We start from the raw sequence: 27,500 nt of genomic DNA, 5'->3' as shown, positions 1-27,500 counted from the left end.
ATAAACCAATGATATTTTTCTCTCGCCTCTTTCGTACCCAGTAAACGGCCGCCTCCTCCTCCTTCGGATGGTGCTCGATGTTGTAACGATAGACCGTCGTGTAAGCGGGCATCTTCTCGTCCCGTCGAGAGGCGTCCCGCGGGAACTTTCTCGCAATTCTTACCCTTCTCCCTCGAAACTGTTGTCACCCTTTCTCGCGCGCGGCAACCCCTTTCGCGGCTCTTGTAATATCGCTCGCGTCGTCCCTCGCTCACGACTCTCGCGTGATTATTCGCGCTTAAGCACTACTAGCTCGACGCGAGCGCGGGCGGCACTAACTCTGGCCTTTTCCACGCGACTCTTCTCTCTCTTTCCCGAAGACCTCTCTCGACCCACTCGCTTGCTTTCATCTTCGTGTACTTAGAATTCTTCACCCTGGAAATTCGTCTTTCGATTGTCACGACTTAGATATCTTTCAGACATTTCATATTCAATGACAATTAGCATCAAATTATTTGATTAAGAAACCAGATAAATTATCATCGAAAGTACGAAGGTGAATTCTCTTTTGTCTCTTTTTTCTATCCGGGAAAAAATAAACTTATAAATAAAATGCATAATACATTTTCATAGTTTCTAAAGTTTCCTAGAAATTGGTTATTGTTCCAAGATAATCGTTTGAAATGTTTTTATTGGCAACAAAATTTCGCGATGAGATTAACAACAGAGTCGCTCAAATATACAAATTTCAATTGCCAAGTTTTACTGGTAAATCTTTCTCTGTTTCATGTATATATAAGTAAATAACAAGTACATATAAGTAAACACAAATGCATACAAGTGCATACGAAATATTTCAAACACTATGTATTCTTTTGCAGGAGAAGATTTCCAACATTCGACATTCGCAATATTTTTAAAAAGACCAATATATTCTAAATTTTTTGAAATTTAAATATTTTTAAAAGATGTATCTGTTTTATATATGAGAAAGACTTATTATGATCTAAGTTTATATCATCTTGAAAAAGGAGTAAAATTCTAGAATAAACTATTTTCAATTTAAATATTTTTAATGCATTATTTTTTTATCTAATGTATTGCGGAAAAGGAAGAGATTTAATTAATTTTATTATATGTAGGACTAAAACGAGATTATATCCGCCATTGGGCGAATGTGGGAGGTGAGAGAAGACGATGTCCTGGATCCGCGGGATGTATATCGGATCGGGACAGGCAGAGGTGGTTTCGATGCAAAAGCGATATTTATAGTATGTGGCAACCGCCTCTACCGACGTACTTTCCGGCATCGTGGCGGGCCAACAAAAATATATTCACACTTCGGACTTCCCACAAATAAAGGCCCCTTCGTACCTCCGTTTTGCACTATCCATGGCGATACATCCTGTTGCTGCTGTCGTTGCAGCTGGCGAGTAGTGCAATATATGCGGTCACGATTAGCGACGTCGCGTAATAAACACGGAAAAGAGGACCTCTCTTTCCGAAGTTTCGTCGGTATCGTTTTTGCAAAACGAGTAGGAAATACTCCGTCAAACGACATCTAGACTCAAAATTGCCGCATTGCAAATCGTTGGCATTGCTGTTAAAATCGCTACTCAAAATTCGTCTATAAACACTTGTCTTTCTTCATCAATTATTCGATAAATATTAATTACGATAAGTAAAAATATAAAGAGCAAAATGCTTTGCAATATTGTTTGTCTTGATGAGAATGTTTGATTTTATAAAAATTGGATAGAAACTATATAAACTATATATGGAGAAAAAAGTTTTAAATTTTATTATAAATGCAAAAAATTAGAGTTATATATATGTATTATATATTTTAATACGATTAATAATCGGAAAATTTATTTAATTTTACTTTTTACGTAATTATTACAATTTTATTTTCTATATTATCTCGGAAGATTTTTTGTATTAAATTTCTATATGTCTATTACGCGATAGGTAGATTACTGCAATGATGTATGTCAGAATTTCGTCGACTTAAATAAACTGTTTCGGAGCAAGCGAGTTAAACGCGACAAATGACCTGTCAGATCATACCATTAGTATGATCTAAAGATGAGTTATTGAATTTCAAAATGTAGAAGGGATTATTTTGAAATAGACTCAAGCTTGCCAGACGCGATGAAAACTTAAGAAATCGGAATATATATTATTTCTTATTTATGACAATTTGTGTCTCTAAACAGCTGTATGTATTTTATGATATACATAAAAGAGAACAAAATATTTATTTATATATCTGAATTATCACTTAATAAAAAGAAGATATATGTATATTCTTAGATATCCCTAGAGTATAAGAATATAGAGTAAAAGAATGATTTTGTTATATTGATTTATGCAATTGTTCACGGCATTCTTGCCGCTCTTAAACACTTTGAAAAATAAATACGAAAACGACATTTATGACCTTAGTGGTAGACAAGAAATTACGACGGGACAATTTCTATATTTAGTATCTACTTTTAGCGCCTGCTTGCATAATTTCGCATGAAACTATCAGTGACAGCCGAACACTGGTGGCTGCTGATATATAATGCAATAATATATGATCAACAATATATGATCTTTATTTAAAAATAATCTTTAAAATAATTATGTTCTTTTAAATACGAGTAACTCTCACGTTTGAATATTTTAGAATATTTTTTTCTAATACGTATATTGTCAGATATTTGTTTAGATCTATTGCTTAAAAAACGAGAAATTAGTCTGACATGAGACATGTGTTTTTCAATGATATCAACGCCGTGTTTCTATTCGTCCAAACTATTTCAATCCTATAAAGAAATAAATAAATATCACGATTAGATTTTGATTTATACGATGAAACAAAGCCGGCTGTTCCTTCACGCGGATCAATGAACTTTCTAGCGAATTTGCACCGTCTGCATATGCTCGGAAATTTGATTTCAATCTAATTTCAGGGACTAAATGCATTTCTTGATCGTGTATAATTTCTGGAACATTATCGATATATCATGTTTATAGCTTAATTTAAACAAATTCAGTAGTAAATAATAGAAAATTAAAATTTTCAATAAAATCAAAATTTTGTTTGAAGTACAGAAAGCTTTCATCATTTTTAAAATTTGATAAAATTATATCTCATTTTTATCTTATTCTACACAAGCAATTATTTGTAAAATTGAGAATTTTGATTTAGATTTAATTATTCTCATTTCTATGTAGTTTATAATCATTTCTATATTTTCATTTGAGAACAAGAGAATTCTTTTTGATATTTCAATAATAATTATTCATATAAAAAACGTTGTTTAAAATACCTGTGACAAATGAGCCTTCTCTTCGCGAATCTCATCGCGATGATCATGCGGTAAAATGATCGTACTGCGAAGAGTGTATTCGGGGCTCGATATGGGTGTTGATACATACTCCTCAACTGAAGGCGGTGGAATCGGGCTCTTCGGTAATTCCTGAGGATACTCCTTCTGCTGTTTGTACCTATATAAAAGAATTGCGAAAGATATTAGTAATGTATAGTAAATAATATATTCGTATTACGAAATACAAGAAGCTATGCAGTTTTTCGACGATCGCTTTCAATTATAAGAGAAATGAATAAACATTATTTTAACATAAAATACACAATTAAATATATAATTTATAAAATATAAAAGAAATAAATCTGTAGATTTGTATAATAGCAAGTACAGTTTTAAATATACAGAGGAACTTTTTAAAAGAAAAAAATTAGAGATCATAGTTCAGCGTATATAAAGAGGAAAAATCTAGAACAGAATCTATGATGTACATACATATACATATGAAATTCATGTTATGTGTAAAACTGAATTAATGTCTGAATTAATGATTTACTGAATTAATGTCGTATGAGAGTAACTAAATTTTTAAATTTATGTTCAAAACCCAGTGTTTCGAAAACATTACTTATCCATAGGAAGGATTAAAGGCGATCATTGTAATATATTTCAGTGTGTAACGGCCGAAAATATCAATTGTGCTTTGCACGAAAAAAGAAACTAATTAATCGAGGAAGCGAATTAATCAGCGGCGGCGTTACGTAGCAGCGTGGCGATATTACGCGATAGCAACAACGAATATCATTGTGATGGCAATCAAAAAAACGCGTAAGAATAGAGATAGTATTGCATTCTGACAGACTAGTGACCGCAGCCCTGTCGCCAAAGTTCGACTTGAAAACTGTGGATGGTGATGGTAACGCAGTGATGGTAGTGTCGGTGGTAATACGTGATGATGTCGTGGCTCTCGGCGACTCAGACCTTTCGACGACTAGCTTTATGGTTTCGGAGTTTTGGAGTAGGTTCTGTGCGTCTACATGCCTCATGTCGCGCGTGTCATAATCGTCGATCTTCTTGATCACATCACCCCTCTGGAGCGCCTCGTTCTCCGACTACAAACAAAAATATTGATTCGATTGTTAGCAACAACGATCATTAATATTATTATTATTGTCAGCAACAACGATTATTAATATTATTATTATTATTATTATTATTATTATTATTATTATTATTATTATTATTATTATTATTATTATTATTATTATTATACAATTATAATTTGCAAAAATTACTATATAATTATTAAGAAATCAGAAAGACATAGAAATCTTAAGCATCGAAAATACATGACAAAAAATGTAAAAATTTTTAAAATTTACTTTTCGGAAACTATAGGATATTTCCTTATGTTTTAATACAATAACATAACAGAATAAATATAATAATTGAATAAAAAATTATTTAAATTATATTTTTATTGTTTTGTTTGCTGACAGTGAAATAAATTCGATAGATGCATTCATTAAAAAAAATATTCACCAGGAAATTCGGTTAAATAGTAAAGTTTAATTTAAGGAAAAAATGAAATATATTAATAAGAATAAAACAAATAATTAAGAATAAGATAATTAAATAATAATAAGAATAAAATAATATTAAAAGGAAAGAAAATTTATATTTTATGATAAATAATATCTCAAATTAATTGTTTATTTCAGAAAAATAAAAACAAATAAAAGATAAAACAAAAGTACGAAAATTAAAAATTAAAAAACGAGTTGTAGCTACATCTCTCATCTTTATGTTACATACGTATAATGTTACATACTTGCTCAAAAATATAAAAAAATACTTTACATCTCGTTAGATCGTGTTTTGCGCGAGTAAACGGAATGCATTGATACACAGTGTCGTGTATCAATGTCAGCAGGCGCTAGATCGACTCGTTGATTTAAGAATTCTTTGGCAGCTTTCTCGACTGCTTCTCTCTATTTCAAATGTTCACAGGATTGTGTTACGTTTATCTATTGTTCTGTAGCGGTTTGGAAATGCCAACGCGAAATCGAAGCCAAGTAAGTAGACGCCGACACGAAATCGCGTTAACGAAAGACGAATGTTCTGTTGAATAAAAATCATTCTATCGAATAAAAATCATTATTCGAAAATTAATAAGTACCACCACTCGGTATATTATCAAATTTTACGGATAATATAAAAAAAAGACATAAAAAAATATATATTTTTTATCAACGCACGTTGTTGATTCGTGACTCTATATTATAATTCGGTAAACACGGTTTAGAATATTTACCTTGCGTTAAAAATACCTTTTTAACATCATTACAAGTAAATTATAAACATCAAATAAAATTATATAATTTTTATATATTTCTTGACTGTTATTAATATATTAATCAATTAAAATTAGTATTTTAATCAATTGTCAAGTGACAATAATAATTATATTATAATAGACGATAATATAATTGATAGATTAAAAGATTTATTGTAGATTATAATTCACTTTTTTGATTAAAAATGTATTATTTTTATTGTTTTCTTCAAATTTATCGTATCTTCCTCTTTTATTACTGTTTATTGTTGTTTATTTAAAAAATCACAATCATTTTATATCTTGGAGTCAGAATAAGTCTAAATTCGATATTGGAGTACACTTACAAGCTAATGCATTTCATATTTTGGCTATTAATTTCATCCAAAATTTAATGAAAAGCAAGAAAAAAATTGAAATTAAATCGAGAAGAAGACTCACGCGGGTGACTACGATCGGCGTGTTTAGATCGGCGCCTCCAGCGATCCTTATGCCCCAAGGCCTGCCTGTGCCGGATCTCTTGAGCTTTACAATCACTGTATGCTTTCTCGTCATGCTCTAGATTTGTTCAGTTAATCCACCACCACTAATAACAACAACCACAACAGCACAACAAGCACCTAATCAATCAATCAATCAATCACAAGTTGCACTAATTGTAAGTGAAAATGAAGAGAGAATCTCATAAAAGAGAGAAGGATTTTTACAGGAGAAAATAAGACGTCGTGCAAAACGGCGCGAACGATAGGTCTCCCGGATCGTGGTCGCTCTCTGCTTCACTACTGAGATAGTAGCTGCAGCTGTAGCACTTGCCGACTATATGCCGACTTTGACAGAGCCCTGAGCCGTGAGAGAAGAAAAGATAGATAAAGAGAGAGAGAAGGAGCCTAGTTGCCTAACTCTAAAACAGAGACCACCGTTAATCTCTCTCTTTCCTTCTGTCTCTTCGTTATTCTGGCCCCATTTCGAATTGGCATACTGCGCCAATGTATTGTTCTGGTGGTTCGACTTGCACTCATTTCTTTGGCAACCGTCGTGTGCGTCGTGCGTGCGTGCGTAAATGCATTACAATCTTGAGACTTTTGGGAGAGAGACGCAATACCACTCGGCTATTCACGAAGGACATCACGAGAGGAATCCTTGAAGATATAGATAAAAAAGAATTATTGAAGAAATTCTGTTTTTTTATTTTTCTGTTTTCTGCGAATGTCAATCTCTTATAATCTTTGAGAGATAAAAGTGAAGAGACTTAAATTAACAAAAGATGAATTTTTGGATCGAAAAATTTTTTCAAAAATATTGTGATTAAAGATTTTCTCTTGTGATTTTTAACAATTAGCTTACTCAACTCATATGGAATTTTCTAAAAAAAGCGGTTTATGAATAACTAACTTGTTGAGGTAAAAGAAAAATTATAAAATAGAAAATATAGCTTTAATTCTTCAAAAATATGTAATATACGCAATCGCACGATATTATATCATATTTAACAATTTAACAATTTGCGGAAATATGATATAAGATAAAAGAATTCATATACGTGTGAAATAATGAACCGTAAACATTAGGGAGAGAAGATAGAATAAAAATTTTCATGACAAATCATACGTTGCAATTTAAAACATGTTTCGATACAATGTTTCATAAGCAATTGATAAATGGGATAAACATATGAAACAGAAAGAGAGAAAGAGGAGAAAAGTACAAGAGAGATGTGTTTCATATATCTATATATCTATATCTATATAATTATCTATATATCTATATAATTATCTATATATCTATATATTATTATTTGCTATTCAGTATTAAACAAATAAATATTTTCTTTAAAGTTAATAAAAAAGATTAAAGATAATTAGATTTTATTTATATTTTCAAAAAGTTTAATTTCCAAAGATCACTTTTATTCTTTAGAATTTATCTGACTATCATCGAAATTATTTAATTAAACATATAATAAATTATTAAATAATTTTATTATTCAATGAAAAGTTTTAATGAAAGGTTTTAATTAAACATTTCATTAAATTTCTTGAAAAGCAAAAGTTGAAGAAAACCTGTTATTAGAAATTAATGAAGATAACGAAGACTTTAAAGACAGATGTATAATCAAACTGTGATACATAAATAAGAAAATTGAAAGACAAGGAGAGGAAAGGAACGGCTTTCTCCGAATCGTACTCACATAGGTCTCGTAAAAGTGGCCTATGGAGAACTTAAGAGCCATCCTCGATTTGTTAAAATCTATCTATCCTATCCTGTTGCCTTTTCCTCGCTTATTCCTGATGAAACACTCGCGCTTCTCTTCCGCTGTGCGACGTTCACGGACAGTGAGAAACTTCTCTCCTGTGCGGACCGATCCGATGTAATTAATTTGGCTGTGATTAACGAAGACTAGATCCAGAGATGGGAGAAAGAAAGAAAGAATGAGAGAGGAAAAGAGAAGAGAAGGCGCGTATACGCATTATACGACTTAAATTAGCAACCTATAGCGCGAAAGGTTAGTTAATCATGGTCTTCGTTCTAGTGACTCACTTTATCTTAATTTATACAATCATTAAGACATATCGCCGAAATGTGCGACATCGGCAATTAGCGACAATTCATTATGAATCACCGGCTAATTATGTACCGCGGAAATAAAAAAGATCTCTGAGATAATAATTTCGTATCGTGTGAATTCGTAGCAATTATTGATATATACAACATATCCATATTTATTTTTATTATAACATAGAAAAAAATATTAAAATACAAAATATATTGTAGATAGAAAATAATAGTGTGAATATATAATAATAATGTAAACATGTACAAAAATTATAGTATATCTATTTTAGAAAAATATCCAAAAAGAATTATTATAATCACTATGAATAGCTCGAGTTGTCTGCATAATATATAAATGTGAATATTGCGTGAATAATTCGGTATTGCCGTGAACAATTCGGTATTGCCTTGAAATACGGTAGCATTTTTATTTATTATCTATCTTTAGGTGCTTATCAGTTTTTTAGAGATTTATAAATATATATAAAAAAAAAACTATACCTATCCATAAATGATTAAAAACTCCAAATTGATACGGAATGCAGATTTCTTTGTGTTACAAGTATTCCTGAGTGATTGCACGACTGATGACCAATCGTCGTATTTCATTAGTACCCGCGCCAACGTCGTAAAGCTTTGCGTCTCGTAATAACCTCCCCGTCACATAATCATTGATGTATCCATTACCGCCTGTAAAGTAAGTAAAAAAATAAAAATATATAGGTAAATATATAGATCTAACTAAATTTCGTTGATTAAAAATTGAAAAATTTCTATTTATTTAATACAAAATTTAATCTCATAGCTTTTACTGTTCTTTTTATGTTTGATAAATTATTTACCAAGTATCTGCATGGCGTTCATTGTTGCTTTCACAGCATTCTCGGTACAAAATAACAATACTGCGGCGCAATCCTTACGATTTGTATGACCAGCGTCGCAAAATCTCGCAACAGAATACAAATAACTTCTGCTCGCGGTTAAAGTCATATACATGTCCGCAATCTTCCCCTAAAGTGTGATTGTGGCGTCAGATAATATTAATTAAAATCGTAATAATTATCTGCCCAAAGATAGAATATAATCTTACCTGTATCAATTGAAATTGCGCGAGATATTGGTCAAATTGCTTTCTTGAATGAGCATATTCAAAAGCAATGTCGCAAGAAGCTTGATGAACTCTAGAAGTTGCATTCTTATTGCACATTTTCTGATAAATACTTGTTTATGGTCAAAATAAAAGTAAACATTTATCTATTAATAGTTTCAAAACGCGAAGTTTGTAATAAAAAATTCCTAAGATCTGTCATATTTTTTTATGAAATATGCATATCTGTACACATATATCTATATATTATGTATGTATACAATATATGTATATCAAATATTAAAAAAATATAATTCTCATTTTATCGATAATATAAAAAATACATTCAATAATCATTTCAAAGTATATATTTTAATATACGAAGCATAAGTACTCGTGAAAAAAAGAAGTAGAAACAAGAAGTAGATTTTCAAACTAAATTTTGTATCATATCTTTCATTATTTTTTAAGCACTTACCCTACAGGTCCAGCAGCCAATATTAATCGTTCCAAATCTAATCCGCTGAGGAGCACGTAAACACCCTTATTAACTTCGCCTAGAACGTTGGCCGCTGTAATTTTGACAACAATAATCGATAATATAATACTATATATATATATATATATATATATATATATATAAACATCTATAAAAATACCTATATTCATTTTTTGTTCAAATATCTATTTACCCGGAATTTTACAATCTTCGAAAATTAATTCGCATGTATTGGAACCGCGCATTCCTAGCTTGTCCAATTTTTGCGCTGTACTAAATCCTTCTGTAGCACTCTCGACGATAAAGGCGGGGATACCATGTTGCGGTTTGTCCGCGTTCGGGTTAGTTCTCGCGTAGACGATCAAGATGTCCGCGTCCGGGCCATTCGTAATCCAAAACTTATTACCGTTCAGTATGTAATAATCGTTTTTCTTTTCAGCTCGTAATTTCATAGAGGTCACATCGGATCCGTAACCTGGTTCCGACATCGCCAGTGCACCAATGTGCTCACCGCTGCACAACTGGAAAAAAAATTCACGGAAAATTCAGGAATTAATAATACAAATATACTACATAAATAATATGAATATATCAATGATATATTTAAATTATTGACCATTTTACATGAGCGAATTTGCTAAATCGACGCGAATTTGATTTTATAGATAGAGATTACACACTTCTCGATAGAGCTTTTATTTGTATTAATTTTTATAAATTTTTTTATTAATTATAATTATATTTTTGTGGAACTTATTTATATTACTAGAATATCCGAAATATTTTTTTGCATAAAACTTATTTTTTAGGATATTAATCGTTAAATGCATGTACACTCGTTGAATATTAAAGTTTTACCTTAGGCAAGTATTTGTGTTTCTGTTCCTTGGTGCCGTTTCTATGGATTTGATTAACACAGAGATTCGAATGCACGCCATAACTGAGCGCGATAGCGGCCGATGCCCTACTCAATTCTTCCATGATAATTACGTGATCGAGATATGTGCCACCTGTACCGCCGTACTCCGGTTTCACCGTGATGCCCAAAAAGCCCAATTTTGCCAATTCTTTCCAGAATGCCTATATTTATTTTATCATTTTATATTAAAATAATAGAGAAAGATTCGACTTTATAAAATTTAATTTGCGCGCGTTTGTAATTTGAGATTTACTTAGATTTACAAGAGTTTTTTTTTCTTACCCTCAATTCATCGAAATTATTTTTCTTGTCAATCTCGGCGGCTTTAGGCGCCAATTCCTTCTGCGCGAAATTGAAAGCAAGTGAGCGAAGCTAAAAAAAAATGACTATTAAATACATTTAACAATATGAAAATTTTCGAATGTAAATCAGAAAAAAGGAAGAATGAGATGTTTAATGGCAAAGAAAAAATAATATTTTAAGTAATATACAATTATATATACAATCATATACACAATTTTTAATTATTATCCATAAAATTATTAAATTAATAAAAAAGTTTTATATCTCGATAAATTAATAGATGTTATGTCTTATGTGAATATAATTTACATATAAGATTATAAAACAAATTTCATCAATCTTCCTTAATTAAAATTTAAAAAAAACACATGTCACGCCGACAAGTGTCTTCGACGAAAAAACGCGTTGACAACAACTGACAGTTATAAGTACGTTCCGCTTAATTCTATTTTACGCTTCGAAGCATAAGATTCTTCACTCTGATTGGTCCATCAGAAACTTTGAAGCGAAAAAAAGCATCAAATGGAGCACATCTTAATTGGTCCAAAAATGCTTCGAAACGAAAATAGCGTCAAACGGCATCCGAAGAATCTTTGGTTGATAAAATTAATCACAAAAATATAAATATCAACATGTTGATTACGATATAGAAACCGATAAATTGCAAAGAGAATAATATGACATTTTTATTGCGTTTTATATATATACACATTTCATGCAAATATATAAATTCGTTTAGCGATCGCATCGCGATGGAATGACACAGCACGCAATGAAGGCATAAAAGATCTCTACTAACCTCTCTCTGTTCATTGTTCAATCCGAAGATACTCTCGTCGATCTTGCAATAATTTGACGCATAATTCACATTCACGATTTTATTAACGTGATTCGCGAGACCCGCGGCATGTCGCAAAACAGTAAAATGACGTATCGAAATCATTTTATTTTTTATTCGATTAGAAATATTTCGAATCGATAATTATTCTTACAATGTATGCGTATGTCGATCGATTGGAAATATCTTGATTGTTGTAATCTACTTGTTAAAAAGTATTACACTTGTAGAAATTGACAAAAGATGGCAAATATTCGAGCGTTATCAGCGTTAAAATAATTTCGATGGAATGGAATAAAAAAGAATTAAATGAATCAGAGCAAGTACGTTATAAGAATTCCGTACTGAAACTATATGATGATAAGACTAATGACGTAGGACTAGACTGAAATTATCAAATTGTGCAATAGCATGCTCTGATAAAGCTTAAATGCCATTGAAAATTTTCATACAAAAAGCTGATAAAGTCTTTTTTATATTTACAAAAATCATCAAATTGCCTGATTGAAATTAATACCATTTTTATTTATCAATAAAAGGAAGAGAAGGAATATCGATATGTCCTTGTTTATAAAAATATAATTAATTAATTAATTAATGTTAAGAAAGATGCGGTATTTAAAAGGATAAATGGTATGAAAATGGTACGAAAACTATACAAAATTATCGGATTGTAAATTTAAAATTAATGTTAAATTGCAATTGATTATAATATCGGCCTCTGGTTCATCATAATAATATATTTATAATTATATTCATTGCCTTATGTAACAAAAAAAGTAGAAAAAGTATTAGTGGATATTATAATCTTTTAAAGTATTATTTTCCTAACCTGACTTGACCTATAGCAAGCTGACCACGTGACTACTTTTACAGGTTCGTGCTTAAACGAAAGGCGATATAGACGTAGGGCACTTTTAGAGTTTATATAGATTTTTATTTTTTTTATTAAATATACTAGTTATTAAGACTGCATAATAATATTATATATGTAATAATAGAATTTATTAATTTTCCGAAACAGTTTCTATTTGTTTTGATAGATCTGATATATTATATATCTCGGTAAATTATGTACGTTACTAAGGATCAGCTGACTCTTGCGCTACGAAGCGGCACTGTACGAAAGTTCGACCTAACCTAATAACACGGACGTTCTTATTAGAAGTTTTCGTAGGAAGAAGTTGTGTATGACCACGTGCGTGAAACACATTGTTCGGATTGAAAAGAAAAATTACGAGCACTCATAATTGATTAAAATGGAAACAAATGAAATAAAAGTACGTACAGAGTATTTTTCATCTTTTTTTGAAACTTGTACATTAATGCCTTCTATGGTAAAAACTGAGTATTTAAATAAAAATTTCATTTTTTCATTCTGTATTTTTTTTTAATATACGATTTTTGTATGAAAAAGAAAATGTATGTAAATTTTAGAAAGATAGAAAAGAGTATGAATTATATATTTACTTGAAATAACTATTTTTATATATATTGCTAAATTATAAATAAATATTAATTAATAAATTTTAAATCTATTTTATATTACAGAACAAAGCAAAATTAGTAGAAGCTTTTCTAAAAGACAAAGGTTTGGTGAAGCAGCATATAGATTCTTATAATTATTTCATTAATAAAGAAATAAAAAATATTGTCAAAGCAAATGAAAAAGTTTTATCCAGTGAAGATGCACATTTTTATATAAAGTAAGAAATCGTCCTATATTTTTATAGAAAATGCAATTGTAGTATTGTTGGTTTAACAATATTCTTTTTTATTTTCCAGATATTTAAATATAAGAGTAGGTTTACCAGATATCGATGATGGTTCAAATGTAATGAAATCAACTACACCACATGAATGCCGTTTAAGAGACTTAAATTATTCTGCGCCAATCATAGTAGATATTGAACATATAAGAAATAATCAGCGAATAAGAAACACAAACATGGTGATTGGAAGGTAAGGAGAAGGAATATAAAATAAAAAGCATAAAAAGGGCGACAATAGATATAAAGGAATGTAATATAATTACAAACTCTTTCTTACAGGATGCCAGTAATGTTGCGCAGTTCAAATTGTGTATTAACTAATAAATCTCACTATGAGTTGGCTAAATTAAACGAATGTCCACATGACCCTGGTGGTTATTTTGTTATAAATGGTCAAGAGAAAGTTATATTAATACAGGAACAAATGGTCAGAAACAGAATTATTGTGGAAGAAGATGGCAAAGAAATTATTGCATCGTGCAACAGTTTTACTCATGAAAAAAAGACTAAAACAAGTATTGTTGGTAAAGCTGGCAAATATTATATAAGAAACAATATGTTCCAAGACGACATACTGATTACTGTCGTTTTCAAAGCTATGGGAATAGTAAGCGACATAGATATCATACAAATGATTGGAGAAAAAGAAAAATATTTGGACAAATTTATAGCCTGTATAGAAAATTGTCAAGAATTGGGTATCTTTTCAGAGAAACAAGCATTAAAATATCTCAATAATAAACGTAGACAAACAAGATCAGCGCAAAGTTATGCTGCAAAGTTTAGTGTTATTGATGAAATGAAAGATTTATTAGCAGCTAATGTGTTGTCTCATGTACCTGTCATAGATTTTAACTTCAGAACAAAAGCATTGCATCTCGCCTTGATGATTAGAAGAGTTATAGATGCACAATCTGATCGCAATCTGATTGATAACAAAGATTATTATGGTAATAAACGTCTAGAACTAGCCGGTTCCCTTCTTGCTCTAATGTTTGAAGATTTATTTAAAAGATTTAATTGGGAACTTAAGATGATTGCTGATAAGAATATTCCTAAGGTAAAAGCAGCACCATTTGATATAACAAAATATATAAGAAAGGATACGATCACCAATGGACTAGCGTTTGCTATATCATCGGGCAATTGGACAATCAAGAGATTTAGGATGGAAAGACATGGTGTTACACAAGTATTGTCACGATTATCGTACATTTCAGCGCTTGGCATGATGACAAGAGTCCACTCTCAATTTGAAAAGACTAGGAAAATCTCCGGTCCACGAGCGTTGCATGGTTCACAATGGGGAATGTTGTGTCCAAACGACACGCCTGAAGGTGAAGCGTGCGGCTTGGTGAAGAATTTAGCATTAATGGCTCATATTACAACCGAAATGCCAGAGGGGCCATTTATAAAATTGATGCGTAATCTCGGCGTGCAAATTATTTATACTTGTGTTGGAGGAGAGTTAATTAAAAAAGACATATATGTGGTGTTTGTGAATGGTAATATGGCAGGCATTATAAAAGAGTCTCTTGTACTACAATTAGTACACCAATTTAGGTTGTTACGCAGGATGGGATACATAGATTGTTTCGTATCAATATCTGTGCAACGTCGACATAAATGCGTTCAAGTCAGTTGTGATGGTGGTCGACTATGCAGGCCACTCATCATTGTCAAAGATGGGAAACCACTTATTGAAGAGAAACATATGAACTATCTGGAGATGAATCTTTGGACTTTTAATGACTTTGTTCATGCTGGTACAAACAATAGAAAATAAATTCAATATACTTCATTTTTATTTTATCATATATATTACATTATTCAATTATTGTAATATTGTTTATTGTATTTTCAGGCTTGATCGAGTACTTAGACGTAAACGAAGAAAATGATAGTTTGATTGCATGCAAGGAATCCGAAATTATTGCTCAAACAACGCATTTAGAAATAGCAGAATTTACAATTTTGGGAGTGTGTGCCGGCTTAATACCATATCCGAATCACAATCAAAGTCCAAGAAATACTTATCAATGTGCTATGGGTAAACAGGCTATAGGAGCCATAGGATACAATCAACGTAATCGCATCGACACTTTGATGTATAATCTAGTATATCCGCAAAGGCCAATAGTGAAAACACGACAGATAGAGTTAATCAATTTTGATAAATTGCCAGCTGGTGAAAATGCTCTCGTGGCTGTGATGTCGTTTAGTGGATATGATATCGAGGATGCACTTATTTTGAATAAAGCTTCCATTGATAGAGGATATGGAAGATGTCTAGTATACCGAAATTCGAAATGTATAATAAAAAATCATCCCAATCAAGTGATGGATGTAATTTTGGGACAATCGTTAGATGCTATTACTAAAAAACCTATACCGAAACATGATATTCTTGAGAACGACGGAATTGCAGCAGCTGGTGTAATGGTAGAAAATAAGAAAGTGTGTATCTCTTATATTTGAACGGTAAATGATCTTTTGTTTGTTTCTATTACAATTGATATTATATTATGTTACAGGTGATGGTGAATAAAGCAGTATCGACGCGTAGTGGGAATCTTGGCCCGTCGAGATCTGATAATTTTCAATCACAGGATTATCGCAGCGCGGAAGTTTCGTACAAAGGATCAGTTCCGGCGTATATAGAAAAAGTTATGGTATCTAGTAATGCAGAAAATGCATTTTTAATAAAATTGTTATTAAGACAAACTCGAAGACCTGAAATTGGTGATAAATTTAGTAGTCGTCATGGGCAGAAGGGTGTTGTAGGTAAAATTACTATAGATAAATTTTCACATTAAATAAATCATGTGTTACGAGAGATATTATAATTTTTGAAAATAATATTCAGGTTTAATAGTGGATCAAGAAGATCTACCATTTAATGATTATGGTATATGCCCTGATGTGATTATGAATCCACATGGTTTCCCTTCTAGAATGACAGTTGGGAAACTGATAGAGGTATTGGCTGGCAAAGCGGGCATTGTGAATGGGAAATTCCATGATGCAACAGGTACTTTTTACAAAAGATATGATTATTTTATAATATGTGATAATAATCTCATTAATTTTTATGTAGCATTCGAAGGCGCTAAAGTAGAGGATCTTTGTGAAGAATTAGCACAACATGGTTATAATTATCTAGGTAAAGATTTATTCTATAGTGGCATGAATGGGCAGCCAATAACAGGATATCTCTTCTTTGGACCAGTAAGTTATTCTTCTAGAACAATCACTGCAATTCAGTTTTAAATAGAAAAAAAAAAGTTGTTTCAAAAAGGAAATATAATTTATTCATAATTTTAAATCTTACATATACGCACATTATCAGAAAATATTTAATATTCGTATTTTATGACAAATCTATATCTTTATTATTTTAATCAAGATTGATATATACAATACTTTTAATATAGTTGAATTAAAATTCCAAATTCTTGTTCCAAACAGTTTTTCACTTTCCAATAGGAATATTGGATTATTTTCTAAAATATTAATTCAATCATAATATAGGTTTATTACCAGAAGTTGAAACATATGGTGCAAGACAAGATACATGTTCGTGCCAAAGGGCCAAAGGTAATTCTAACTCGTCAGCCGACAGAAGGACGTTCCAAGGACGGTGGTCTACGTCTTGGTGAAATGGAACGCGATTGTCTGATCGGTTATGGAGCTAGCATGTTGTTAATAGAAAGACTCATGTTATCAAGTGACTCATTTCAAGTCGACATTTGTAACAAGTGTGGACTAATGGGATATAACGGTTGGTGCCAGAGGTGTAGTTCTAGTTCCTCCATTTCTACGATCACGATGCCTTATGCTTGTAAATTATTGTTCCAAGAATTACAATGTATGAACATATTACCTCGTTTAACATTAAAGGATTATTGCGATTGATTATCTGCCATTGGAATGTATATGTAATATCTGAATAAATTACACTATCTTTGGAAGACATATATTGATTTTTGGAAAATCATTACAATAAAACATCTTAATATTACTAACAATATTTTTCACTATTATACTTTATAAATGATATATACTTTTTCATGATAAGTGCAATTTAACAAGTGTTCAGTTATTTAAATATCAGAAATCTTACATTACATAAACAATATATATATATATATATATATATATATATATATATATATACATATATAAATATACAATATTTTATTTTACAATATTCTTTATTTTAATATATATTTTTTTCTGGTAGTCAACACATATTTATGCTTTTTCATTGTATGTGCTATAAGGGTTCTGCAAACAATTGAATTTCTGGATTTTCAATATTCTTCTTACTTTGTATAAGTTGTAATTCGATCTTTTTAGCACTTTCTGCTTCCGTGTCTGCATACACTGTAATTGTTTATATATTATAACTATTATACTAAGATACATATGTCTCCTCATATAAGTATTATTTATACCTTTAGAATATTCATAAGTTTTAAGTAACACACTATATAAAGAATTTATTGTTTTCTCCATGGTGATTTTCATGTTACTTTGCAAATACAAGTGTGCAAGAAATAATGCAGCAAAGAGATCTCCAGAACCAATGAAAGTTGCTGGTATTTTAGGAATGTCCATTTTCAATAATACATTATCTACAAAAAAAATATTCATTAATATAATATAGCTTTGTAATGTATCTGAGAAGTTAAATATTATCAATGATACCTTTTTCAGTGCTGACTACCGCTGTCAACTTATTGTTAATTTCAATTGATGATACAGCTACAGTTTCTGGTCCACTTTGATGCAATTTTTTAATTGCATTTTGTAATTCAGTTATATTAGTAACTTTATCATCTGTCAATAATCTGAAAAAACAAAAATATGATTGTAAAACAAGTATATTAATTTCTTAGAACTGTTAACAATGCATCTCCACAATAGGAATTAATATTGAAATTAATATGACACAGCAACATAGTATATTAATATCATATATACTCTAATTCAAACTGATTTGGAGTCACCACATCCGCTAATGGAACTATCTCCTTCTTGTAAATTTCCTTTAGTGCTTCTGGGACATACATCTTTCCATTATCACCCATAACAGGATCACAAACATAAATAAGATTTGGATTTTTACTTTTCAATGTTGTGACCAATAGTGCTACCCTTTTTAAGAAAGAAGCTGTACCAATGTATCCCGTCAATAAATGCGTATAATTATCCAAATTATTTTGTGCTAAAGCATCAGCTAGGTCGTCTAAATAATTTAAGAAATACTTTATTGTTCTTTCTACATAAATGACAATTATTGTATATTTTTTTCCTTTAATCTTACCTAAATCTTTATCATTAAGTACTTGACCTTTAAATACTTTATAGCCAGTATGATTGGACAATTGTACAGAATTAATTGCATCAACCTCAAAGCCTAATAGCTAATGAAAAAAATTGAGCTTTTAATTTATTTATATTTTTACACAATGTATGAAAAATTAAAATCGATTCTTGTTGCATAAAAAGAATTTAAAGTGTCGATCAAAGAACAAACAGAACATAGACAAAAGAATAATTTTTTAATTTGTTCTACAATCACCTGTAAGGGAAAAGTAGCGCTTTTATTGCCAACGTATCCTGACACTACATGACTCTGGATTGAAAGGATGCGTGGTGTTTTCGCGGAACACATGATTTTAATATATTTCTCAATCAATATCTTGAATACACCTGTGGATTACTTTGCGGCTTGAACAGGACATGTGATAATTTGCTGTTATCTCAGTGTAGACTATTGTACCTGTTATCTCAGTGTAGACTATTGATAACAGGCCCTAACAAATGATCTATGAAATTATTATTGATCTTTTTTTATATATATTTTTTTATCCTCTTTCTCCACTTATCGAGAAATCAAGCTTATATAGTTTTGTTTCCTGAAGAAATGTGAATTAAAAAAAATTGCAGTTTAATAAATTTTCATATAAATCTTAACTTACATAAAAATAATGTAACAAGGAAAAAACTTTTCTTGCTTAAAATATTCATTTATTTTTATCTAGCGAATTTTTATATAGTTCATTATATATATATATATACATATATATATATATATATATATATATATATATATATATTATATATCTTTTGATTTATTTTAAATAATTATTAAATTTATATATTATTACACTTAATTCATTTTATTGATATATTATTACACTTAATTCATTTTATTGATATATTTTACAGTATTTTATCATATCATACTTCGTTGCAAATTAAATCGACTAAATTGTATTAGTACACAATATTTTCGAAAGAAACTGAGATATTTGACTAAAATTGGCGATGCAAATATGTATGCACTATAATTTTTACCTCGATCTGCTTGTCCTTCGACAATCGATTCTAATCTCTTTCATGTCTATGGTCGGTACATGATGATCATCTAACCTAAATGTGCATGTCTGATGCACTAGAAATAGTTAACAATAACATCTTTTATTTTAGCGGTAATGTTTTTTTTTCTTATTTAAATTAAATGTGCATGTAGTGCGTGTTAAAATCGTTTTACACGCGAGTTACTTAGAAAAACTGACATTACGAAAATTCCCTTCTGAGATTTTTTAATTAACAATTATATATAAATAGTCATTTTACAGAATAATGACAATGCTGCAGTTTAGTGCAACTCTTTATACCGCAACTGCTAGGCTTACATCTCGCTCGTCTTGGCGTTTCACTGCACTCATAGCCAATAACTCCAGTACAGCAATAAGCAATGAGCATTCCGCTGCCTCTACGAAGGTAAAGATATAATTTATAAAAAAAATTCAATCCTCTCTCATGGCATTCAATATCTCATAATGTTTCTTTATATATGCTTTAATATTTAATTTAATTTTTTGACAGAAAAGATTATCATTCGTTTATGTTTAGGAAGATGATGCTACCAAATTCTCAGAAATACAAAATATCTCACAGGAAAAAGGACAGAAGTCCAAAAGTACGGAAATCCAGACAAAGCTGGAAAAGAAATTGTTCAGTGAAAATGATACAATATTTTTCAAACAATTTCAAGCAGCCAAGTCGATAAATGACTTATTAGATCTGGCAATGCTGCCACATCTATCCACGAACAATGCTTTGAAGCTTATATCAAGTGTAACTAATCAGATAAATAGCGGAAAATCGCAGATAATTGACATTGAAGCTGATGAAAGATTTATTCATCTCAGAAAGATAGTTAAAATTGGTAATGAGATAAAAACATCAAATGATAATCTCTCACAATACTCTCAGTTATCCACACCGACAATGATTGAGGTAAATAGGATATTTATATTAGTACTACATGTACACACATATATATGTTGATATATTCTTTCTATATAAAGATGATAGCAACATTGAGGGAACAAGGAAATAGACATACACCACTATTAAGGATGCTGTCATACAATATTGTTAAATATAACACAAAATTAACTATGAAGCAAAGTGCAACTCTATTATATAGCATGGCTGTATTAAATTTTCCAGATAAGGTATACATATATCTATTTATTATATTAATATATAAAAAGAATATATATTAATTTTTTTGAATGGTACAATAGGTCCTGTTGGAAAAAATCACATCTGACTTATTGAAATGTATACCAAAAAGTACTAATGCTATTACAAATACATTCATAATAACATCACTGGGATTTCTGCGTTACAAAAATGAGGATGTACTCAATGCATTCTGTGATACACTCTTCAAGAAATCAATCAATTATAAATTTCTTAATTATTCGTCGATACTACAAACGTTTGCAGCTCTACAGTTTAAATCAGAGAAAGCAAGTACGTTTATCAAGGTACGTAGGAAAATTTTACAATGTTTTTCATTTTTATATATTATTTTAACTGTAAGAGAGAGAAAAGCTATATTTATTTTCTTTGATATGCATTTATATTATTTTTATAATAGAGTTTTACTGAACAATCAGACCCATCTTGTGTATCTGCATCTGAATGGTTGGATATTGCTTGGTCCTTAGCAGTTTTAGATGCAGCATCACCTCAACATATTAAATTTATACTAGATCCTACATTTATGGAAAATTTAATTGGTTTGTGTCTATTATTGAATTATATAATTGATTTATTATTATTTCAATATATTAATATTTGTTATTATATGGTTTTTGTACAGGCTCTTCTAAGTTAAATATTTCAAAAAAATTGAAATTATTAAATATTAATGCTGTTGCACAATTTGTGCTGAAAGATTATGAAGGTAAACTTTAAAATATTAAGTAAAATTCGAAAATGTACTGATATGTAATATACTGTAACAATTTTATATATTATCATTTTAAATTACAGGACCCTTTTTGGATAAAGATTCAGAAATTTTTAAGACACCTTTAATTAGATCGAAAGAAAAACAAGTATATATAAATGCATTAACAGAGACATTAACAAAGCTATTGCCATCCTCTTCTTATTTCAAAATAAATTGTAATACAAACATGGGTTTTTTATTAGGTAAATTTTTTAACACAATCAAAATTCATAGTGAATCGACATATTATCTTGTTAATTAAAATGAAATAATCAAAAAATAACAATAATTTATTATTTTTAGATGCAGAATATCGTATAAATGATCAGCATAAGCTTATAAAAGTTGAAGATTGGAATGAACAATCCGAGAATGTAAAAAGGTTTGTTACAATTGCTAATACAGAGTTAATTATTATTAATTTCGTTTTCAAACATATATAATAATAATTATCTTCAATAATTTAGCAATAGCTTTAAAGTATAATTTTTTTCCAAAAGTAATAAGAAGTAAATTTTGTTAATAATTTCAATTATAAGATATGGACACAATTATGAATTCACCAATAATGATTATAATAATTTCAGGATAGCAGTATTGGTATATGATTACCACGATTATTGTCGAGGACAGGATGACCTCATAGGATCAACTTATTTATACACTCAATTATTAAAAGCTAGAGGCTACAACATTGTAACAATTCCCTATAAAAATTTTAGTATACAGGATACAATCGACAAACGGGTCAATTACTTGACACAATGTATAAAAAATGTACAGGAAACGAAATTTGCATAGTGCAGTATTGATCCTAGTCGAATAAAATCTAAATAAATATAAAAAATGTATATATTATCATTTTCATCTTTTCATCATTTTTCTAAAATTAGAAATTGATATTAAATACCTATTATTGCTGTATTATATTTTATTTTGAACATCATAATGTTGCACATTGAAACATTCAAAATAAAAAGAAAATATTTTGTAAATCTTTTAAATATCTAATTCATGTTGCTAATTGTTTTATTTACACATTAAGTATTTCGTTATTATTACAAGTAAACTACCTTTATCTTTCATTTTTAATTCTAATAAAACTTATTACTGTGGTGGCTGCCAAGGTTCAATCTTTGGCTTTGTGGTGCTATAGGGCATATAAGCTTCATTGGTGCCACTCAAATTTTGTTGGTGATCTAACATCCATTTATATTTTGGTCGGGCTGGATCCTTATCTGGTGTTAAATCTGTTTTATAATGTAACCAACCAAACCATTCTGCTGGGACTTGTGAGCCATCATAATTGAATCCAACCTTATCAGCATATATTACCCATCTGTTACGACCTACAAAGAATATCAAATAAATATGATATATGGAATTTTAATATTTTATCTTCCTGTATATGTGAGAGAATTCTCACAAAATGGTTTAATATCATACATTATTCTTTGTATAAATAAAGATTCATTATTGCACCATTTAAACTACCATATATTTACAATAAACTCACCTACAAAATACATGTTATTCTCATAATATCGATTTCCATATTTATCTTGTCCAACTAAAGTACCAGTCTTCAGCTCATCCGTCCTAATCGTACACAAATCACAAGTTTGAATTACACTTTCTCAATTACTAAGAATATTAAATTAACAGATTGTCTATTTCTCTATATGAAAAATATTTCCTCTACAAGTGAAAATTATAATACAACATAAATGAGTTAGAATCAAATGTAAAGATTAGATTACACAATACTTATATGTAATCCAAATAGTCAGTACACAAATTTGTGAAATATAGGTTAAAATATCTACTGTGTATTATTGAAATAATATAATATATAACTATGTAATGATAACCTGAATAATATTTTTGCAGAACCAAAAATTCCACCGTTTTCGCGTATAATCCGAAACAACGTGGCAATTTTATCTAATCCTAATAATTTTGCCATATTTATATATATATCTCTGGGATTGAAGCCAGTGAAGTTGGTAAAATATCAATTCAACAATGTCGCCAATATTTAAATAACCTCGATACCCACTCATATGTGTCAGCCAGAGAGAAGACTGAGAGATGTCATGACCAGCTTTTAGATGATCCCTAGAAGCGATACTTCCTCTATGGACATTAAAAACGAGGACATAAACTAATGTCCACGAGGACAAAACAAATGTCCACGAATGTTCTCAGAGGGTAACATATATGTCCCTCTGATAATATAAATAATATAAATAAAAATATAAATAGTTTAATTAATAATAATTTATTATATAAAAATATTAGTATGTCTCTCTTTTCACGCTATTATTTATATTATATATTTATATTATATACTTATATTATATATTTATTTATTTATGAGTCTTCTTTTTCTTTTTCTCAGCATCATTTATTTATTTATTTATTTATTTAGTTTGCTCTCAGTCTTTTAAAATGCAAAACTAAATATTATAAGATTTGATTTTGAAAAAACGCGATAAAACAATCGAATCATTCGTAATTCAAATCATTAGCATAATATACTATAAATTTTCTACGTTATATATTGAATCGAAATTGCACAAAAGAGGAAAAAAAGAACAAGCCTATGAATAGACATTTCCATCCTTTACTAAAAAAAAAAAAATTAAAAATATCTCTCAATTTTTTCTCTCTTTCTTCGGGCAAGTCTACATATATGACCAATATGATTAATTGATTCCATCTTTATATATTTATCATTATGTGCTATTAATTAAAGCCGTAGACAATATTCAGAAATCAAAGTTGCGCGCAGGAATGGCCATGCGCAAAAACGAATGCGCACTGGTTCGGCCGCCATGTTGGCGCGTGACTGTTTCGTCACTGCTACGTCACTGTACGTCAAACGCGTCATACGGCCGCCATGTTGGCGCGTGAATCGGAGTCATACGCAGTTACACGGATCGTCGTACGTCCGCATTTTTCGCATCTTTTAACCGTTTTTAAACGAATATCGCGAGTGAACGAGCGTCGAGAGTGTCGAAGGATGATCGCGCGACTTTTATAGTGTGTCGATGGAAACGCGCGACAGCGATTTTTGACGATATTCAGTGATGGCGTCATTGCGAAGATGGAGCGAAGTTGCGTCGCGTTATTCGCGCCCTTGATGATGATTATCGGATGCGAGCGAATATCGGGAGTGCCGAATAAAGTGTCGCGCGTTCGCGTTGATGATATCGTGTGGATTTGTGTGCATCAAGATCGGAATAGGACGTCCCGAGGCGAGCGAACTGTCCCGAGGAGGAGCGGCCTGTGGAACAGCCGGTGAGTAGATTTGATTTATCATATTTGCGTGATAATTTGTGCTCATTCGACGCTTATACAGCATCGCGATGTCCCGAATTACATTCGGACAAATCGGCATCATAATTCGATTCAGTGCAATTCAAATAAAGTCGATCGCGTGAAGACGGTTATGCTAGAAGCGATTTCAAATTTATTTTGTACGCGCGCTTAGTGCTGCACAGCCTATCTCGTAGGGCTGCCAACTGTTAAACGAAATTTGTTTGATCTAACCTAACCTAACCTAACTTAACCTCTCAGTGTCTTTGGATATCGAATGTAAACACAAGCGTATGCTCCCTGGATTTTATCATGCTTTCAAAAATAATATTTAATTATTTCATTAGTGTATTACATTTTATTACGTAGTATATTAATCGTATTAAATGTGCGACGTACAGTTTTACACATTTTAATGAGGAGCATATAATATAATTGGTTAAGTTAGATTAAATTAAAACAAGCTGCTGTGATTCATTTAACGTAATAGGATTAATTTGACGAATGTGCAGCTATTGAAGTTACATGATATTTGTGGACACATTTTTAAAGTAATCATGAGTGTCTTATCTCATCTCGATTACATGAAATTAAAATATAAAATATTTATGTATTCCACATTAACGTTATTCATTACAAGTACTATATTACTACATTACAAGTACTTTTCTTATATCTCAATCATATTCAACCATTTATTTCATCGATGAAGTTTTTCATATACCGCAGACAATATGATACTGTGTGTGGAATTTTACACAGGTAATACGTGGCACAAAAATAATTTGCTCTCAAGTATTGTGCGCATTTCTGAAAAATAAATCAAATTAAATTATTTTCAGAATCCAAAAATCGCTACATTGCCAGGATTGTATCTTATTATAACTGCGATATTATCACCTTTTAATATGTGTGCACAGTATTACATACATAAAATATATAAATTTATTTGAAACGTACTGAAATCTTTATCTTATTTATAATATTCATGATATTATAAAAGAAAATTGCAACTCTAATGAAACAGAGCGATGGAATAATTGGTTGATACTTATGCTGGTCTACAATATTTACCCTTTTTTCACCATTAGACTTTTGGTGCTTTTTTTATTATACAGATGTTATCTGTAAATATAGTACTCGTAATGTTGTTTCTGTATCACTGTAAGCATACAAAAATGATAGCATTTGCAGGTAATTATGTTATACTTATATATCGTAAGAAAGAGAAAATAAAAGTTGAATATTGAATGTGCTCTAAAGTAAATCTCATCTAAATAAATAAATGCATAAATGTGCGCTCCACATTCCTCATGAAAAAAATACATAATATTAATCTTTATGTATTATTTTTAGATTTGTTTTTTATTCTTTTAAATTCTCTAGATGCACTTTTCATTTCTGCTCTCTTTCTTTCCAACTACTAAATATACTACTAATCTATCATTTTTAATATAGATCTGTCATTTTTAGTGTACATTATTGCAGTAAGTAGAATAAAGAGCAAATATTTTGGCACATTTAAAATGTCACACAGAAAAGTCAGTTTTATTTGATGCGTTTTTTGCAATAGAAATATGTAAACAAATCTGAAAAAATTCATACGTCTTTTTAAATCTTATTCTTTCTAAATAAAAATTAGAATAATAAATTTGCAAAATAATTTGCTTTAATATATTTTTATTGCAAATATATGAAGTAAAATGCTCAAGGTGCATCACTATGAAAATCGATAGAATAAAAAATAGATCGTATACGAAAAAATGATGAAAAATAGATCGTATACGAAAAAATTAAAATATTTACACTACATATTTGATATAGCATTTAATCGATATGTGCAGTAATACGATAAAATCTAATTTTCTCTCGAATTTTTTCGAGAAATTTAGACTACTAAAAAAACATCAAATATTCAAATTGTTCAATAGTCTTGCGAAAGAAGCAGTTCTCGCTTAAAGAATCTTTAGAAAAAAAAGTACAAAAAATTCCAAAGAAAAAAAGGACAAAAAATTTTTAATCTCACATGGATATTTAATTTTATACTAATATTTCTAATGTAACGCTTCATTTATAAAGATTTTATTTTGTGAAACGTTTATACATAAAAGTACAATGATTACGGCTTCTTTATTCTATTGTTTCATTTTCGCGTGGTTTTCGTTTATAAAATATTTGTGCCTCTGGATATTTTTCTGTCAGAAAATGCAGTTTTCCATATTTCGCTAACAATTGTATTTTCGTTTCATCGGAG

The 27,500-nt window shown here is 30.0% G+C and overlaps 6 protein-coding genes across 20 annotated transcripts in view; 2 read left to right on the top strand and 4 right to left on the bottom strand.

Moving 5' to 3' along the window:
* The window catches only part of LOC105252580 (PDZ and LIM domain protein 3), an 18,614-nt gene extending 10,606 nt beyond the window's left edge, over positions 1–8,008 (bottom strand). The window contains exons 1-4 of one of the 10 annotated variants that reach the window (XM_011260016.3): positions 6,339–6,510; positions 6,073–6,251; positions 4,155–4,408; positions 3,300–3,477 (exon numbers count right to left, since the gene is read on the bottom strand). In XM_011260016.3, the coding sequence (XP_011258318.1) occupies positions 3,300–3,477; positions 4,155–4,408; positions 6,073–6,186 (546 nt within the window). In that variant the 5' untranslated portion in view covers positions 6,187–6,251; positions 6,339–6,510. Of the gene's footprint in view, positions 1–3,299; positions 3,478–4,154; positions 4,409–6,072; positions 6,511–7,819 lie in introns of those variants that run through there. The other 9 variants (XM_025412389.1, XM_011260021.3, XM_025412393.1 and 6 more) reach the window with 9 other exon arrangements.
* A 485-nt stretch (positions 8,009–8,493) lies between these two features.
* Positions 8,494–12,191, bottom strand: LOC105252579 (isovaleryl-CoA dehydrogenase, mitochondrial). Of its 2 annotated transcripts, XR_889309.3 has the most exons (9): positions 11,792–12,191; positions 10,972–11,061; positions 10,629–10,850; positions 9,964–10,291; positions 9,750–9,843; positions 9,275–9,365; positions 9,027–9,195; positions 8,686–8,874; positions 8,494–8,591 (listed from the first exon to the last, which is right to left on the bottom strand). XR_889309.3 is itself a non-coding variant. In XM_011260014.3 (8 exons), the coding sequence occupies exons 1-8, from the start codon at positions 11,933–11,935 to the stop codon at positions 8,741–8,743; spliced, it is 1,272 nt and encodes a 423-aa protein (XP_011258316.2). In that variant the 5' UTR covers positions 11,936–12,191; the 3' UTR covers positions 8,494–8,740. The 2 variants fall into 2 exon arrangements, 1 of the variants encoding a protein (XP_011258316.2); XM_011260014.3 differs by having other exon boundaries at positions 8,494–8,874.
* Positions 12,192–12,967: 776 nt separating this feature from the next.
* LOC105252578 (DNA-directed RNA polymerase III subunit RPC2) lies at positions 12,968–17,579 on the top strand. The gene is made up of 9 exons (XM_011260012.3): positions 12,968–13,110; positions 13,382–13,536; positions 13,616–13,792; positions 13,882–15,368; positions 15,467–16,059; positions 16,137–16,386; positions 16,469–16,633; positions 16,700–16,830; positions 17,134–17,579. The coding sequence occupies exons 1-9, from the start codon at positions 13,090–13,092 to the stop codon at positions 17,515–17,517; spliced, it is 3,363 nt and encodes a 1,120-aa protein (XP_011258314.1). The 5' UTR covers positions 12,968–13,089; the 3' UTR covers positions 17,518–17,579.
* A 241-nt stretch (positions 17,580–17,820) lies between these two features.
* Positions 17,821–20,018, bottom strand: LOC105252576 (pyridoxal kinase). 3 transcript variants are annotated; one of them, XM_011260008.3, is made up of 7 exons: positions 19,969–20,018; positions 19,190–19,526; positions 18,932–19,031; positions 18,589–18,853; positions 18,313–18,455; positions 18,060–18,239; positions 17,821–17,988 (listed from the first exon to the last, which is right to left on the bottom strand). In XM_011260008.3, the coding sequence occupies exons 2-7, from the start codon at positions 19,280–19,282 to the stop codon at positions 17,879–17,881; spliced, it is 891 nt and encodes a 296-aa protein (XP_011258310.1). In that variant the 5' UTR covers positions 19,283–19,526; positions 19,969–20,018; the 3' UTR covers positions 17,821–17,878. The 3 variants fall into 3 exon arrangements, with proteins under 3 accessions (XP_011258310.1, XP_025268121.1, XP_025268122.1); XM_025412336.1 differs by having other exon boundaries at positions 18,589–19,031; XM_025412337.1 differs by lacking the exon at positions 19,969–20,018 and adding an exon at positions 19,858–19,944 and having other exon boundaries at positions 18,589–19,031.
* On the top strand, positions 20,018–22,741 carry LOC105252577 (FAST kinase domain-containing protein 4). 3 transcript variants are annotated; one of them, XM_025412334.1, is made up of 10 exons: positions 20,018–20,102; positions 20,253–20,397; positions 20,530–20,916; positions 20,988–21,137; positions 21,210–21,455; positions 21,569–21,710; positions 21,794–21,877; positions 21,967–22,128; positions 22,229–22,307; positions 22,513–22,741. In XM_025412334.1, the coding sequence occupies exons 2-10, from the start codon at positions 20,257–20,259 to the stop codon at positions 22,724–22,726; spliced, it is 1,605 nt and encodes a 534-aa protein (XP_025268119.1). In that variant the 5' UTR covers positions 20,018–20,102; positions 20,253–20,256; the 3' UTR covers positions 22,727–22,741. The 3 variants fall into 3 exon arrangements, with proteins under 3 accessions (XP_025268119.1, XP_011258312.1, XP_025268120.1); XM_011260010.3 differs by having other exon boundaries at positions 20,020–20,102; positions 20,242–20,397; XM_025412335.1 differs by lacking the exon at positions 20,018–20,102 and having other exon boundaries at positions 20,258–20,397; positions 20,503–20,916.
* Positions 22,742–22,845: 104 nt separating this feature from the next.
* Positions 22,846–23,983, bottom strand: LOC105252575 (probable NADH dehydrogenase [ubiquinone] 1 alpha subcomplex subunit 12). Its single transcript, XM_011260007.3, has 3 exons — positions 23,797–23,983; positions 23,442–23,524; positions 22,846–23,274 (listed from the first exon to the last, which is right to left on the bottom strand). Exons 1-3 carry the CDS (start codon positions 23,889–23,891, stop codon positions 23,033–23,035), a joined length of 420 nt encoding a protein of 139 aa, XP_011258309.1. The 5' UTR covers positions 23,892–23,983; the 3' UTR covers positions 22,846–23,032.
* Between the last annotated feature and the right edge of the window lie 3,517 nt (positions 23,984–27,500).

Source organism: Camponotus floridanus, unplaced genomic scaffold (genome assembly GCF_003227725.1).
Source record: "Camponotus floridanus strain SB8 unplaced genomic scaffold, Cflo_v7.5 scaffold5, whole genome shotgun sequence".
NCBI lineage: Eukaryota > Metazoa > Arthropoda > Insecta > Hymenoptera > Formicidae > Camponotus > Camponotus floridanus.
This window is presented reverse-complemented; position numbering and strand designations above follow the sequence as displayed.